General features: G+C 38.6%; 2 protein-coding genes across 2 annotated transcripts in view; one reads left to right on the forward strand and one right to left on the reverse strand.

The window, feature by feature from the left end:
* LOC107732054 (dynein heavy chain 5, axonemal-like) overlaps positions 1-11,993 on the forward strand; it is a 70,745-nt gene extending 58,752 nt beyond the window's left edge. Inside the window, exons 67-79 of the mRNA XM_016543289.1 lie at positions 1,376-1,546; positions 1,643-2,021; positions 2,258-2,529; positions 6,078-6,242; positions 6,498-6,765; positions 6,939-7,060; positions 7,931-8,086; positions 8,243-8,434; positions 8,531-8,719; positions 9,211-9,343; positions 9,487-9,695; positions 9,778-9,999; positions 11,696-11,993. Of these exons, the coding sequence (XP_016398775.1) occupies positions 1,376-1,546; positions 1,643-2,021; positions 2,258-2,529; positions 6,078-6,242; positions 6,498-6,765; positions 6,939-7,060; positions 7,931-8,086; positions 8,243-8,434; positions 8,531-8,719; positions 9,211-9,343; positions 9,487-9,695; positions 9,778-9,999; positions 11,696-11,908 (2,691 nt within the window). The 3' untranslated portion in view covers positions 11,909-11,993. The remainder of the gene's footprint in view (positions 1-1,375; positions 1,547-1,642; positions 2,022-2,257; positions 2,530-6,077; positions 6,243-6,497; positions 6,766-6,938; positions 7,061-7,930; positions 8,087-8,242; positions 8,435-8,530; positions 8,720-9,210; positions 9,344-9,486; positions 9,696-9,777; positions 10,000-11,695) is intronic.
* A 131-nt stretch (positions 11,994-12,124) lies between these two features.
* LOC107732119 (muscle-related coiled-coil protein-like) overlaps positions 12,125-16,492 on the reverse strand; it is an 8,428-nt gene continuing 4,060 nt past the window's right edge. The window contains exon 3 of the mRNA XM_016543376.1: positions 12,125-14,143. Coding sequence (XP_016398862.1) covers positions 13,574-14,143 — 570 coding nt within the window. The 3' untranslated portion in view covers positions 12,125-13,573. The remainder of the gene's footprint in view (positions 14,144-16,492) is intronic.

Genomic DNA, 16,492 nt, shown 5'->3' on the forward strand with positions numbered 1-16,492 from the left:
ACGCCTGATGTATACTATTTGTAGTATTTATATATATATATATATATATGTGTGTGTGTGTGTGTGTGTGTGTGTGTATCAGTGTCAGTTAGGGATGCTCCGATCGATCGGCCGGAGATCGGTATCAGCTGATAATCATATTTTATGACTCGATCGGTACTCACCAACTTGGCCGATCTCAGGAACCGATCGCAATTTGATGACGTCAACGCGTGACGACGTACATGATGCGTGGGGACATGAATGATTTGGCGCCGCAGTCATGTCATCGCCGGTGTGGAAATGCTATGACGTTTCGAGAAACAATGAAAAATTCACTGTTTGTCGTGTGTTGTTTTGCATGATGATATGATGAATAGATGGTTCATTGTTAACAGCAGATTCCACCTGAGCTGATCGTGGCTGCTCTAGTCAGTGCTTGTGTTTATCAGCCAGCCGCGGCATGTTTCTGAAGCCGCTCTCTGCGCTGCTTGGTTAAAAATAGTCTTTTGTGAGTTGTGACAGCGTGGAGGACGGAACAAAAACAGAGGTTTCCACTGTAACAGCTGTACACAAAGCAGCGCTGAGCTCACAAACGCTGCTTTATCAGGCATATAACATGCAAGATGAAATGAAAATGACATCGAAAATTTTCTAAAGATAGTCTTCCTTCAGAAATACAGTGATATAAAAACACCCGCACCTCGTTTTGATTTTTAAACGTGCAGTACGTGCTCATGTTTATTCAAAGAAGCCTTTTGGAAAATCGGTCAGTTTTGATATTGTGCCGAGCGCCACAAATAAATAAATGTATGGGAAACACATCCCACAGCACAACCACCTGAGCCCAACTTCAGTCTACTCATCACCTTAACTTTAACTGCGTTTGTAGCCGGTGCCATAGCCAGACTGATAAACAAACACAGACCGGAAGTTAACTTCGGGCCAGGCGTGTGCGCCCATTGTAACCAAACCGTCTATATAAAGCTTGAAGCATCAGAATCGGCATCGGTATCGGCCGATCACCATGACAAGAAATCGGTACTCTGTATCGGCTGCAAAAATCCTGATCGGAGCATCCCTAGTGTCAGTTAATGCTTATTTTATTTCAGTTTATAAAAATGTTTTTTAATAGTTTTAATTTTAGCTTTAGTTTTAGGTAACTATAATAACACTGGTCTGATATACAGGTTTTAAATCTAAATAAATTAACTAGATATTGAAGTCAGAAGTCAGAAAGAGTTTTATTGCCTAGTATGTTTGCATTTATGTTTGAATTTGTTCTGGTGACAGAAGCTTCCAGTACACTGAGATAACAACAAAAATGTGCAATCAATCAATCAATAATGTAGCTTTTAGATGTAATATTGATTTAATCAATTATTTTCCAATCAAGGAAATGGAGGCTGAACGTGTGAAGCTCTTGGAGGAAGTGACATCGAACAAGAGGAAGATGCAGGATTTGGAGAGCAATCTTCTGTACAAGTTAACCAGCATTCAGGGCTCTCTAGTGGAGGATGAGTCTCTTATCGAGGTGCTCGGAGTCACCAAGACTATAGCACAGGAGGTACTTTCTTCAATTGTAGCCATGTACTTTTAAGCTGATTTATAAAACTGACTTACAATTGTGTTTTGATAGCTAAAATCTCCTGCCATCCCCTAGGTAAGTCAAAAGCTAGCAGTTGCTGCAGAGACTGAAATTAACATCAACCACACTCGAGAAGAGTACCGTCCAGTGGCCACCAGGGGGAGCATCCTCTACTTCCTGATTGTGGAGATGAGCCTGGTCAATGTGATGTACCAAACTTCACTACGCCAGTTTTTGGGCATCTTTGACATGTCGATGGAGAAGTCGCCAAAGTCCCCCGTTACAGCTAAAAGACTAGACAACATCATGGAGTACCTCACATTTGAAGTCTTCCGCTATACTGCTCGGGGACTTTATGAAGATCACAAGTTCCTCTTTACACTGCTTCTAACGTTGAAAATAGACTTACTGGCCAAAAACGTTTCCCATAGCGAGTTTCAGACCTTCATCAAAGGTTTGATCCATAATGTTTTGCAGATAATGTTGTGTACTTTCAGTTTGCTGATTATCTCAATATCAATTCATTTGAACAGCATTTAGCTTCAATTTAATCAGATAACAGCACACAGAAGCTACAATTGATGACCATTCAATACGTCTTGATATCCCCCACAATTCCCTGTAATACAGTCCATTTAAGAACTTATTTCAGGCCAAGTAATTTTATTTTATTTTTTAACCTTTTTTCAGGCGGAGCATCTCTAGACCTAAACTCTGTCGAGCCCAAGCCAAGGCGCTGGATACTGGACACAACGTGGCTAAACTTAGTGCAGTTGTCCAGCCTGCCTCCCTTCACTGCTCTCCTAACCCAGGTGGCCCGCAATGACCGTGCCTGGAAGAGCTGGTTTGATGAAGGCACTCCAGAGGAGACTCCTCTTCCTGATGGTTATGAGAGCCAACTGGATGCATTCCGCAAACTGCTGCTGATACGAAGCTGGTGTCCTGACCGCACCATTGCACAGGTGCAGGAAAATCTTTTTTCTGGGTTTAAATACTTTTTTAAGATGCAGAGCAATGTTATTTTAGTGACATTACTGTACTGTTTTAGTATTGACAAATATTTTTATGAATATTACTTTTTAGTTTTAAATTTTTAGTTTTCCTTTTAGTTTGAAAGTTGTAATTTTTTGCTGCAGTCATTTTTATTAGTTTTTGTTTTCTAAAATATGTCTTGTTTTCGTTGATTTTTATTTCAGTTTTAGTTTAGTTATTTTCATTCAGTAGTTTTAGTACTTTAACTTAAGTGAAATTTAATTTTTAATTTTTGTTTTTTTATATCCTATTTTTACGTTTTTTTTATATTCTATATTATTTCTTTTAACATTTAATTTATTTAAATTAACACATTTTTGTAGTTTTAGTTTTAAGTAGTAATAATAGCACTGATGCAGAGTCAAATATATTGGTTCTACAGAGGTTGATTCAACATTGCTCTGTTTGTTATAGAACCAAATCAAGCTAATTTGGGGTTTTAAGATATCTTTAGACAAATATTGCAAACTTCATATAAAATAGTATAAAATAGAAAAAAATAATTAAATAGAAAACTGCAGATGAATTAGCAGCATTTTCAAACGGGTAAGAACCTCCATTCACCCACCTTTTGTTAAATAACGACAAGTGGAGGTACTTTTTTTATTATGATAGGGTCCCTTCTGACCTTTACAATATACCAGATAAATATTTATATTTTGTACTCATAGTATGTTTGTACTCATACTTTGCTGTCTGATATCCAAACAAATGAGAAGAGTGCCTACTCCAATCTTTTGTGAGCTCTTAGAAGCAACTAAGTAAGCGTATATTCCCTTTCAAGACCCTCCAGTCTATAAAAAGATTCTGTGAAATTAATTTGAACAGCTGATCAGCCACTGAGCTCCAGATTGTCACTTAACATTCATAATCAAACCGGCCTGTTATGACGTTTAACGATAATGGGGTCACAAAATCTCTCAAGACCACCTGCCCAGGTCACATTCATATAAAAAATAATGGCAAAAAATAAATAATTTATACTTTGCATAAAGAAAACAGTTATTTATTTGGGCTGGGAGAAAAAATCGATTCACCTAACTATCGCGATTCTTTTTAAAACGATTTAAAAATCGATTGGTTTACCTCAGAATCGATTTATATTTAATTATTTTACTTTTCCTAAGAGGTGGTTGGGAGAAGTTAGCGCTTTTTTAATTCCAACAGAGGGCGAAATGTATAGGCGTGTGCGACTTGGAGCAGCACCTAAAGCACATAAAACTAAACATGACTAAAACGGTATGCAAAGTAACAGCACTTTATTTTACTCATTTTGTTGAACATTTGACTATTATATTCATGTGCAAGTTCAGGGTTTTGGTACTTGAAAGTTTCATGGTTACACACACACCAAATCGCGACTCTCAGCATCGGGAGTGCGTCAGACAGGGGAACGACAGGGCTGGTAGACAGTTCAGGGTAGACTGGTAAGTCCGAGGAAGGTGGGAGGAGAATGGGCATGTCCGCATAAATATCTGCCTCCCAGACTGTTTGGTCCCCAGAGTCCAGGGGACGCTCACCCTCAGCGGTGGTGCAGTGGGCGGGGCTTTTCTCTAAGGGGCTCGGTGTCAGCGGTGGGCTCGGGCTTGGGCTCCGTGCAGCGGGGTGATGGTGGGCTGGGATCTGGAAATATACACTGTGTATGTGTATGCTCCTGAAATAAAAGTTCAGAAAGATGTGATGCATTGTTTTAGTTAATATGACTCATCATATACAGTCTCTTTTATGGGTATAATCAAGTATTTTCCATTGTCTAGTCTTTAATAAGCAAACAAAAATCACAATATGTAATATCGAATCGCAATAGTTATATAAGCGCAATACTCAATTATCGCAATATATATTGAATCGGCACACAAGTATCGGGATAGTATACAAGTGGTGTGATAAGCGATGTCCAGAAACAGTCAGTGGTGTATAAAGTACCTGAAAGCCATACTCAAGTAAAAGTACAGATATCTTACCAGAAAATGGCTGGGGTAGAAGTTGAAGTCACCGTTTAGAATATTATCAATTATCGCAATATATATTGAATCGGCACACAAGTATCGGGATAGTATTGAATCGGCAGATTAGCGTATCGTCCCAGCCCTATTATTTATCAAGTTATATGTTGCCCTGTGATGGACTGGCCATCCATCCAGGGTGTTTCCCTGCCTAAAGCCCATGATGCTGGGATACTCTGTGTCCGGCATCTCTGTGACCCTACATAGGACAAGCAGTTTGGAAAATGCATTGAAGGGATGTATATTTGTCACAGTTACTACTGTGAGGAATCCCAGCGCACAGATGGAGGGCTGAGGGTGAGCAGAGGGGCTGCCAGACGACAGCGGTGGAGGAGCCATACTCAAGTAAAAGTACAGATATCTTACCAGAAAATGGCTGGGTAAACAAGGGTAATTGACGAGACACACCTGAACCAAATGAGCACAATCAAACAAGGGAGAAACTGGGTCACGGGGAACACATGGGGACAGAAAACACAACAAAACAGATCCAGGGATGTGACAATATTATATGGTCTTTTTTTTTTTTTTTGCTCTGTAAAATTATAGATCTTTAGCTTTGTTGGTAGATTGTCCATAATAAGAGTAGAAGGATTGAGGATGCACCGGCTATAGTCATTTATAATTTGACACCACAGGCCTGTTTCATGGTCATGGGTAGGCACAAGTTATTCATTTACTGGTCAGTGGAGTGCTATCACCTTATTTAGGCATAGATCATCATTCTTAGACTGACTGAGAAATTGAAAATTTGATTTCCTACCAAATGTCAACCAGTGGGAAAGTTGTTTTACATGTCGCACTTTAAATGTTTATTACTTTCACATAAAGAGACAATGACAATCATTGATTCAACCACTTTGCTCAAAATGAATTAAGGGTTAAACACATCCTGTAGCTTTCCCAGTACACCTGTTCACCCCCGTCACTCACTGGATTATGTGAGATACTATTTTAACGGCAGCACTCATATGTTGTACTGTGGTGAAATATTAATTGTCCAAAGATTTCCTTTAACTTGTAAAGACCAGATTAAGAAACTGAATCTTACTGCAGTATGATTCTTGATTCGCAAACACTGTCTCACTGTTGGCATTGATTTCAAATTTGAAAGCCGCATCTATTAGCGGTGGTAACGCGGTCGGTTTTTGACAACACTACTTTGAATACTGTGTTTAATTAAGAACCATTCAATTTAACATGCATACAATATTAATTATTTATAGCATAACAGAATGCATTTATCTCTAACAGCTGCTGAGACTAATTCAAAGCAGTGACAAGAAGTCACTGACCTCTGTTTGACCACTAACCGTGTGTGTGTGTGTTATTCACAAGACTAAATATATTCATAAAACTAATTGATAATTCAACAGATGCTTTCAAGTATTTAAAATGACAAAGTGTATTAAAAATGGCCATTTTTGTGGAATTTGAATATTTGAAAATTGCTCCTTGTTATTCTGTGATAGGCACGTAAATACATTGCCGAATCAATGGGGTTGAAGTATGCAGAGGGAGTGATTCTGGATATGGATGCCATGTGTTCAGAAAGTGATAAGAGGATACCTCTAGTCTGCTTCCTGTCTATGGGTTCTGATCCCACAGAGAGCATAGAGAGACTCGCCAGGTCGAAGGTATGAATAATTATTATTCATTATTACACGCTTTTCTAGAATGCTTGATTCTGATTGGTCAGTTGGGGCATTCTGAAGTCAAATATTTGTATGTTTGACTGTTGCCCCAGTCAGACAATTTGTGCAGACTGGTGCCACCTTCATATTAATTGGCAGTGTCACTTGTTTCATTTAAAATATAATATCGCTTGATGTGAAGGTTTGATGACTTTTGAGATCCAAATGTTGCTCAACAGTTTTCTTGTTGTTTTGCAGGGTGTTCCTTGCAGGCCAATCTCCATGGGACAGGGACAGGAAGTACATTCAAGAAGGCTTCTGGCCCAGAGCATGTCTGATGGAGGCTGGTTACTTCTGCAGAACTGCCATCTGGGATTAGAGTTCCTGGATGAAGGTTTAGACACAGTTACCACAACAGAGAGCATCCATGACAATTTCAGGTTATGGGTGACCACAGAGGTGCACCCTAAATTCCCCATTAACTTCCTGCAGTCTTCAATTAAATTCACCAATGAGCCTCCGCAAGGTAGAGAAGTGGAAAATTCTGCTGTTACTTCCTCATTTGCTAGATTTATCATTAATGTTATCAGAATATCTTTCTGGTTCTTTACATTCAACATCAGCATGTCATAAAAATAAAGGAATAAAACGCTAAGCATGCAGAGACTGATAATGTGTGGTTAATGATCTGCGATGCAGGGGTGAAGGCTGGACTCAAGCGGACATACAATAGTGTGACCCAGGAACAGCTGGAGATCTCCAACATGCCTCAGTGGAGGCCTATTTTCTATGCTGTGGCCTTCCTCCATACCACAGTCCAGGTCAGGACAGCTGGACATTTTTAGATTTTCATAAAGCCCCAATTGAGATACCCTGCTAAAAAGAATTTAAAACAATATAATAAATATTATTTATAAGACATTTAATAACATAAACGTTATATTATATATTGTATTGTTAAAGGGTCACTCCACCCCAAAATGAACATTTTGTCATTAATCACTTACCCCCATGTCGGTCCAAACCCGAAAAAGCTTCATTCGTCTTCGGAACACAATTTAAGATATTTTGGATGAAAACCGGGAGGCTTGTGACTGTCCCATTGACTGCCAAGTAAATTACACTGTCAAGGTCCAGAAAAGTATGAAAAGCATCGTCAGAATAGTCCATCTGCCATCAGTGGTTCAACCGTAACGTTATGAAGCGACGTGAATACTTTTTGGCTGACACAGAAGAGCGTACGCTGCTTGCGTTCATCGGATATTCTCCAAAATGGCACTACGGTGATGCGTAGAGACACAGAGGAGACGAATTGTTGAATAAAGTCGTTATTTTTGTTTTCTTCGCGTACAAAAAGTATTCTTGTCGCTTCATAACGTTATGGTTTAACCACTGATGGCAGATGGACTATTCTGACGATGCTTTTCATACTTTTCTGGACCTTGACCGTGTAATTTACTAAGCAGTCAATGGGACAGTCACAAGCCTCCCGGTTTTCATCCAAAATATCTTAAATTGTGTTCCGAAGACGAACTAAGCTTTTACGGGTTTGGAACGACATGGGGGTAAGTGATTAATGACAAAGTTTTCATTTTGGGGTGGAGTATCCCTTAAACAAATTCTATAAAAAAGTAAGATTTTAGCACAGCCATTTAAGAACTGTTGTTCCCATTGTCATGTTCCCTCTAAAGGAGAGACGCAAATTTGGTCCACTTGGCTGGAACATTCCCTATGAGTTCAACCAGGCTGATTTCACCTCCAGTGTCCAGTTTGTGCAGAACCACTTGGATGATATTGACATCAAGAGAGGAGTGAACTGGATTTGCCTGCGATACATGCTAGGAGAGGTACAGTATAGACTGTATAGACTGATTATTTTTGATAAATCCCAAATTTTAACAACATTCTGTAATTTTACTATTCTGCCATTGCTTTTTTCGTTGTTGTTTTTGATAAATCCCAAATTTTAACAACATTCTGTAATTTTACTATTGGTTCTGTAGGTGCAGTATGGTGGACGTGTCACGGATGATATGGACAAACGCCTGCTCAATACTTTCGCCTGTATCTGGTTTAGTGAAAACATGTTTGGTGACAAGTTCTGTTTCTATAAAGGATATACTATACCAAAGGCCAAGATGCTGCAGGATTACCATGTGCATATTGATACTCTGCCATTGGTTGATACACCTGAGGTGATACAGATAATTATTATTTTCTATGGAGTTTGATGGGGCGACTGGGTGGTGACGTAGAACCTATGACCTGTTGATTCAAATTTCATCCAATAGGTATTTGGCCTCCATTCCAATGCTGACATTACTTACCAGACCAACATGGCTAATGAAACCCTGAACACCATCCTCAACATCCAACCCAAAGACAGCAGCAGTGGGGAGGGCGAGACCAGGGAGTCATCTGTCCAGAAGATGGCCAATGAGATGCTAGAAAAACTTCCTGCTGACTATGTGCCACACGAGGTGAAGATGAAGTTATTGGGCCACTTCTTTATTAGGCTAAGGCTCAAAGCATATTAAGGTTGGAATAAACTTCACGCCTTTTCCCCCGATTTACTGTTTGGACAAGTTGACGCTAGTTGCCAGACTGTCAGATTTCAACTGACAGATTTCATAGAAAATAACGTAGTGTATGATGGTCACAGACTCCGATTTTGTAGCTTCAGACTATGATTCCATTCCAGTTGGAGGATATCAAACATGTTTGATATTTTCAGCCGATTTTAGAAGACACATTGTTTTCATTTGTTACATGTCTCCTAGCAATAAACGTTTCTGCATGAGTTTGTTGTGATCGGACTTTAAAGTCTGGTAGTGTATGATCCTCAGTCATTTAATGTATGATGCCCAGTTTTTTTTTAAATCTATTCAGATATGAAAAGTTGTGTAGTGTATTCCAGCCTTTAGTGTCTTAATTAAATGTAGACTGTAAACTTTCAAATTACTCTATGCAGGTAAGGAGTAACCTACAAAAAATGGGTGCATTCCAGCCCATGACTATATTCCTTCGTCAGGAGCTTGACAGAATGCAGCGTGTCATTGGTCGTGTGCGCGTTACCCTCACCGACCTTAAACTTGCCATTGATGGTGAGTTCTGAATGCATTCACTCATAGTACAGTAAAACACATTCATAGTTTTAAAATTAAGAAGAGAAACATTAACAATATCATCAAAAATGTCTAGAAAAAGATGCTTTGTATTGTAACACAATGAGTTTATAATCCCAAAGGGACTATAATAATGTCAGAGGATCTCCGCGACGCTCTGGACAGCATGTATGATGCTCGTGTTCCAAAGTCCTGGCAAAAGATCTCTTGGGAAGCTGCTTCTCTGGGTTTCTGGTTCACCGAACTCCTTGAGAGGAACCAGCAATTCCACAACTGGACTTTCAGTGGTCGACCTCATCAGTTTTGGCTCACAGGGTTTTTCAATCCACAGGTGGGTCCATTATCTAATTTGACTCGGGTTCGGGTTTCATTTGATTCAGGTTTCTCTATTAACGTATTGTTCTTCATAATAGGGGTTCTTAACTGCGATGCGTCAAGAGACCACTCGAATGAATCTGTCTAAAGGCTGGGCCCTAGACACCGTCGTCCTACTTAACGACGTCACTCGCATGATGAAGGAAGATGTCACAGCCCCCCCGCCAGGAGATGTGGGCGGCGTCTATATCTATGGCCTCTATCTGGATGGTGCTGGATGGGACAAGAAAAATGCAAAACTGACAGAATCATCTCCAAAGGTATTCTGGGGAAGGATAAATGAAGACAATATGTGGCCATAAGTTTGTGGATAATAGGTTTGGCTGTTTCAGAAGTTAACACAAAATCAAGACTGGCCATCACCAACAGACCTGGGACCATATTCATGAAAATCCTCTTAAGAAAAATTATTTCTTACATTTTATGAAAGATGTTTGTAAGAATAATCCTAAGAGCAATTATTGAAAAATTCTGAAATATTTTCTTAATTATTTAAATATATAATTTAAACAAATACTTAGATATTAAGAATAAAATGACAGGCTCTACCTTTAGGGAATTCGGGCAAGTTGGAAAATAGTTATTAGACTTAACTAAAACTAGGGCTGTCAATAGATTAAAATTTTTAATCTAATTAATCACACCCTTTTTCTGTGATTAATCGCGATTAATCGCACACTTCATGAAATTAAGCATAGACCATTTATCTTGTTTCAAATGTTTATTTTGTCATCATTTGCTATATTCAGCAAAGTAAAGCAAACGATTGAAGGGCGATTCTCAAAAATCTGTATTTTCTGCAAGCTTTTTTCAAGATAAATTTAGATGTCTTTCCAAAAAAGGACACTTAGAAACTCCAAAAGGACACCAAAGAACCAAATGATATAAGGAGCCCATATAAGCACATATGAAAGAAAAAAAAATGCAAAAGAAAAAAAAATTCTGAATTGTATAGTATGTGTACAGTGCAACAGCAAAGAGCTTTTTTACATTTTAGAGAAGCCAAGTTGCGATACCAAACAGGACCACATGGAGATGCCAAAAAAACCCTAAACCAACCGCCTGCTGACTGCATATATCTACTACAGTACACGGATCAATTCAGAATAACTAACACATGACACAGCAACATACACATGACAAATCAAAACATTATCGTGAATGTGTGTGGAAATGTCTGTGCCTGTGCATAAATACAATGTGCGATCAGTGCGTCAAGAGTGCTCATACACGCATTAATATAACGGACTCACGCGTGCTTACTGTACGACTCCTGTACTCCTGTATCGTCTTTACCTTGATTGCAGTCTTCATCCATCAAAACTTTACTAGCGAGACTGGTTGTCAAGTCGAGAAACCGTAGTTTGCGTCTCATCTGGCCATACAGCGGTGGGATGCGTTGACAATCCGTTCAGTCTGTACTTCACACAGCACGTGTGAGGGCTCGCGCTCGTCAGAGACAATCACAGAATATGACAAAGCTCGTGTTTTAAAGCGAAACACACTGGAATGAATAATTCACTGAAAACTCAATGCGAGTCTCTGTTCTCTCTGCAATCTCTGATGTAATCAGCCTGGTTTCCTTTATATTACCGCTGTTTTGGACGGATTGTTTGAATGCATTCGCTTACTGGTATTAAAAATGGTATTTTTCCCATTTGTTAAAATCTTTTATGATCTAGAGTCTAGACAGACTGAGAAGCACTGCAAATTACATAATATACAAAAAGATAACAGTCCAATATAAAATTCTCTGCCTGATTCAGAATTTTGGGTGTAGTTCTTTACAATTAATTTGTCTATTATACCCGTAAAAAAAATAAAACATTTTTACAGAAGCACATCCCATTATGCAGTGCTAACATTCAGGCATCTTCCAAACCAAGTCAACTAATCTGTCATGTATGACTGTCGTTGTTTGCAAAGTCATGATATATGTATTATGTTGTTTGGTAGGTTCTCTTCACACCATTGCCGGTTGTGCATGTGTTTGCGGTGAGCAGCACCACAGAAACCAAGAAGCCTCCCATTAATCTCTACTCTTGCCCAGTGTACAAGAAACCAAGAAGAACTGACCTGACATACATCTTTTCACTGTTGCTCCGGAGCAGCCAGAACCCAGACCACTGGACGCTGAGGGGAGTCGCTTTGCTCTGTGACTGTAAATAAACTCATAATGTAGTCCAGAGCTATTTTCACTCAAGAAGCTTGATTTAAAAAAAAATAAAAATAAAATATATATATATATATATATATACACACACAAATCAAAAAATCAAAACAGGAAACTTTTTTTTTTTTTTACTCACAAACTTTCAATTTATCTATAATATGACTATTCTTGTTATTTTACATTTGTAATGTTCTGACACTTGTGTTTTATATCTTGTGACTATTATTTTGCCATTCTGCTTTAGTGTGTTGAAATTGGATGCACACTTGAATTTTCACATAAGATGGAAGAGATTTTATTGGAGTTTAAATATACACAATGATTTGCACAAACATGCTGCTGAATGTAGCAGTTTTCCTTGAACTATTCAGAAATGCCCCTATAGTAGTCTATCTGGGATTGCTATTTTTGCAATGCATTTATGTTAATTCACATTATAGCAGCAGTGTCCAAACTGTGTATATATGACGAAAAATAAAATATAAGAAACATCATTGTTTCATTACAACTAGTGTTCTTGAGTGAAATGTTCTTTATTCACACATGCACGTTTCATGCATATCATAAAGTTTAAAGTGTGACTAAAACAGTGTAAAGACAATCTCATGGTGCTAGTCCATGCTTTTTATCATTAAAACGTTGATGATTTTCTCCATCCCCCAATAAAAAAGTTTGGAAAACTGCATAATAGGAAATAAAAAATTGCCATTCAGCAACACTTTCTTTTACTACTGTGATCCTTCAAAATCAGACTGATTGCAAAGCTCTATAATCAGTCTTGATTACTAATACACTAAATGCATTTTTCCCAGAAACTCTTCAGAAACCAGCTGATTGAGTTAATATGTTTATTTAAAAATACTACAACTGAATGGTGGTTTCATCACCAAGGTTAGACTGCAAAAGTTGTTTTTCAGAGTTTACACAGAAAGGCACAGAAAAAAATATTGTTTACAAATGTCTTTTCTGCACATTTAGTCATATTCCAAAAACCACTACATCTAAATTGAAAAATTTAATTCTTAACTCATCCACTGTTGACATGCTGGATGTCAGTTGACACCAGAATATATTTAAAGTTCTCCAGAGAAAGTCCAAAATCTACTTCTCTGCGAATTATTTGTAAATTCAGCTATTCAAAGAAATTTCTTAAAAATATTTGTACACACACCTAACAAATAATGTCAATCCATAAAAGGTGCACTCAGTCATTTTTCCTCAACAATTTTTAGACATCAAAAAATCTGTTTTACTCTACATGTAGTGGATCTACTACGCTACCTTGATTTTTCATGATGCTGCATCCACTCCCATAGGTGGCAGTATAAAGACAAAGAAAATCACTGAGTGCACCATTTTTTTGGCTGAATTTATATTAAAAACCATAGCCTAGTCATCTCAGTACATAGTTTAACACAGTTTATAACCCTTCATAGTCCATAACAGATGTAAACAAGAAAAAAAAAAAGAAACTAGGATATTCTTTGTAATGTACAACTTCCTTAATTCGTTCATTCAGTTGTCGTTTGAACCATCCACTTATCCACACACTTGGAAGCAAGATCTCTCATCTTCCCAATCTTTCCACCTTCAAGTTCTCCATAATCTAATTCATATCTGTACATGAGTCTTTCCCAAAGCTGACTGTCAAGACTTGCCGCTTAAGAAAGCTGCTTCATATCATACATCGGCACTTCTGATTCCTCGCCCTTGCCCTCATCTGGACCTTCTTGTTTCTCCGTTGGCTCCGTGTAGGCCACGCCAGGGCTGGCCTTGCGGCCCTTCGGTGGTGGGACGGGTGCCGTTCCTTCCGTGGTCCCTTCTGCTCCTTCCCGACCTTCAGCCACCGTCCTTTCCTTCTTCAGGTTGAGTTTTGCTGGCACGGTTTTCGTGATGGTTTCCTTGAAACGCTCGCCAGACTGGCGGATTTTCTCACGCCGTTCGGCCGTTACTATGCGCTCACCCAGCTTGTTGACCTTGGTGCCCAGATTCTCTTTGGTCTTGGTCATGTTCTCACGGGAGAAGGTCTGCTTCAGGCTTTCGATGCCCTTCAGGCCGGTCTTCTTTAGTTTGGCAGCAGTAGATGATTCTGCCTCCTCAACCACCATGTATTCCTCATCTGAGTCTGGAAGCAGGGCCTCCGGGGCATCAGGGTCTAAAGAAGCATCTCCGCCCGTTGCTCCCTTCGGAGATGCTTTAGAAGCAGGTACAGCTGGAACCTTATTATCTCCCTGTGGGAAGAGAATAAATTTACCATAAATTTACCATACTTTTACCATGTATAGCACAGCTGAGACAGCTTAAACCAATAAAAAATGGTATCAGGCTACTTAAAAGACAAAAAAAATGCACATATCGTACAACTCCATTCCATGAGTGTAGTTTATTCATCTACAGTTTGTAAAATGTTATAATGTATATATAATTCCATTATAGCTCTATACAAAACAAAATAATTATGTAATTTTGCAGTTCTCAAGAGAAATGTTGTTAAAAACACAACTAACCATATAATCATGCATAATTAGGTAGCAAAATAAGGCATGAAGGATAATGTGACTGGTTACTCACCAAATAAATAAATAAATATGTGAATGTTATATAGTGATTTGAGTTTAAATTATTTTATAATTAGGGCCCGAGCACCGGTGGTGCGAGGACCCTATTGGAATTGCTCAGATTTTGAATCGCATTTTTGAGGGCCTAAACATGCTTGAAAACTCACGAAACTTTACACATGCATCAGAACTGGCAAAAATGTAAGTCTGATATGGGTTTCAGAAGTGGGTGTGGCAAAATGTCTCGATAGCGTCACCTATTTACTTTCAATGAAGTGCCCCTCCCGCTATGTTTCACGTACATGTACGAAAATCGGTACACACATGTAACACAACAATACCTACAAAAAGTCTCTTGGTGCAAAATCCGAAACCAAACAGGAAGTCAGTTATTTTCAATTATCTCTGCAAATTTTGTGCTTTTTTTGTCATTTTCAAGCATTGTATTTTAATGAATTCCTCCTAGAGATTAATTCAGATCAACACCAAATTTGGTCAGTGTAATCTAAAGTCCTTTGTGATGTTAAATTGCGAAGATCTTGAGTTTTCGTTGAAGGGCGTGTCCGTGGCGGCCTGACAAATTTTGATGTTTCGCCATGAAACAGGAAGTTGTTATAACTCAGCCGTACAATGTCCGATCTTCCCCAAACTTCACATGTTTGATAAGACTCCTTTCCTGAAGAGATCTAGAGTTATAGTCATAGCGCCACCTGCTGGCAACAGGAAGTGACATGTTTTACTCTGTAACAAACTCCTCCTAGAGATTTAATGACAGGAAAATTATATTTGGTCAGTCAAATCTAAAGGCCTTTGTGATGTTAAATTGCAAAGATCTTGAGTTTTCGTTAAAGGGCATGTCCATGGCGGCGTAACTAAGTTCGTTGTCTCTCCATGGGAATAGAAGTTGTTGTTACTCAGCCATACAATGTCCGATCTGCCCCAGACTTCACATGTTCAATAAGAGTCCTGACCTGAACACATCTAAAGGCTAATATTCCATTATAAGCATAGCGCCACTTGCTGGCAACAGGAAATGGCTTGTTTTACACTAACTTAAACATGCAATGTCCAATCTGCACCAAATCCAAAGGCCAATATTCAGTTATAATCATAGCGCCACCTGTTGGCAATAGGATACGCCATGCTTTATACTAACTAGGGCTACCCCCTAATAGTCGACTAATTGTTAGTCGACGAGAAGTGGCTTGGTCGACCAAAATTTTATTAGTCGCAGAAAAAAAATCCACATTGGCGAAGTCACGCAGATCGTTAACGGCTGGTCTATGGTAATACAGTACATCCGGCAGGACAGCCAAACCGCTCGCCTATCATTCATCCACAACAAATATGGCTTATCATCTGAAATATGTAAGTATTAGCAACTTTACATGGCCGCTCAATCTAACGTTAACCTAGAGAAATGTCCGCTATTCAAGTGTCTGTGTGGAAGCTGAACAGTAGCTCACTGCAGACAGATGGAGGCGCCGGTGCGCTCACTTACTCTTAAAATACTCCGTAATTTTTGGTCATACAGATAAGAGTAATACATCTTTCAAATCTGCAAAGACTCTACGTTTATTTGTGTGCACTCACAATAACAGCAAAACGCGCTTTTGTAAAATAATGAAAGCAAAACGGATGCGCTTTCTGCCATCTCGGTCTGTGAACTTGAGCGCGAAACTCCATGTATATCTTTGCCTTACAGACATTAAAAATAAATCTATAGAGAGTGAAATGTCTACTTTCAAATGAACCAATTCAAATGGAAAACAAATATTCTCCAATTATGTAATCCGTATGAAACATGCGTACAGGCGCATCACTACTGTGGAGATGACGAGTCAGTGTCGCCGACTTCATCTCTTAAACCGAAAACAAAGAAAGAAAGTGTTTAATGTTTACATGTATATATTTATATTCATTTAATTTATGTTATATACAAATATATTTCATGTTTAAACATAATGCATGTGTGTATTTATATATACATAAATATACACAGTATACACACACATATTATGT

The sequence above is a fragment of the Sinocyclocheilus rhinocerous genome, unplaced genomic scaffold, assembly GCF_001515625.1.
Source record: "Sinocyclocheilus rhinocerous isolate Xijiao unplaced genomic scaffold, SAMN03320098_v1.1 scaffold97, whole genome shotgun sequence".
Lineage (NCBI taxonomy): Eukaryota > Metazoa > Chordata > Actinopteri > Cypriniformes > Cyprinidae > Sinocyclocheilus > Sinocyclocheilus rhinocerous.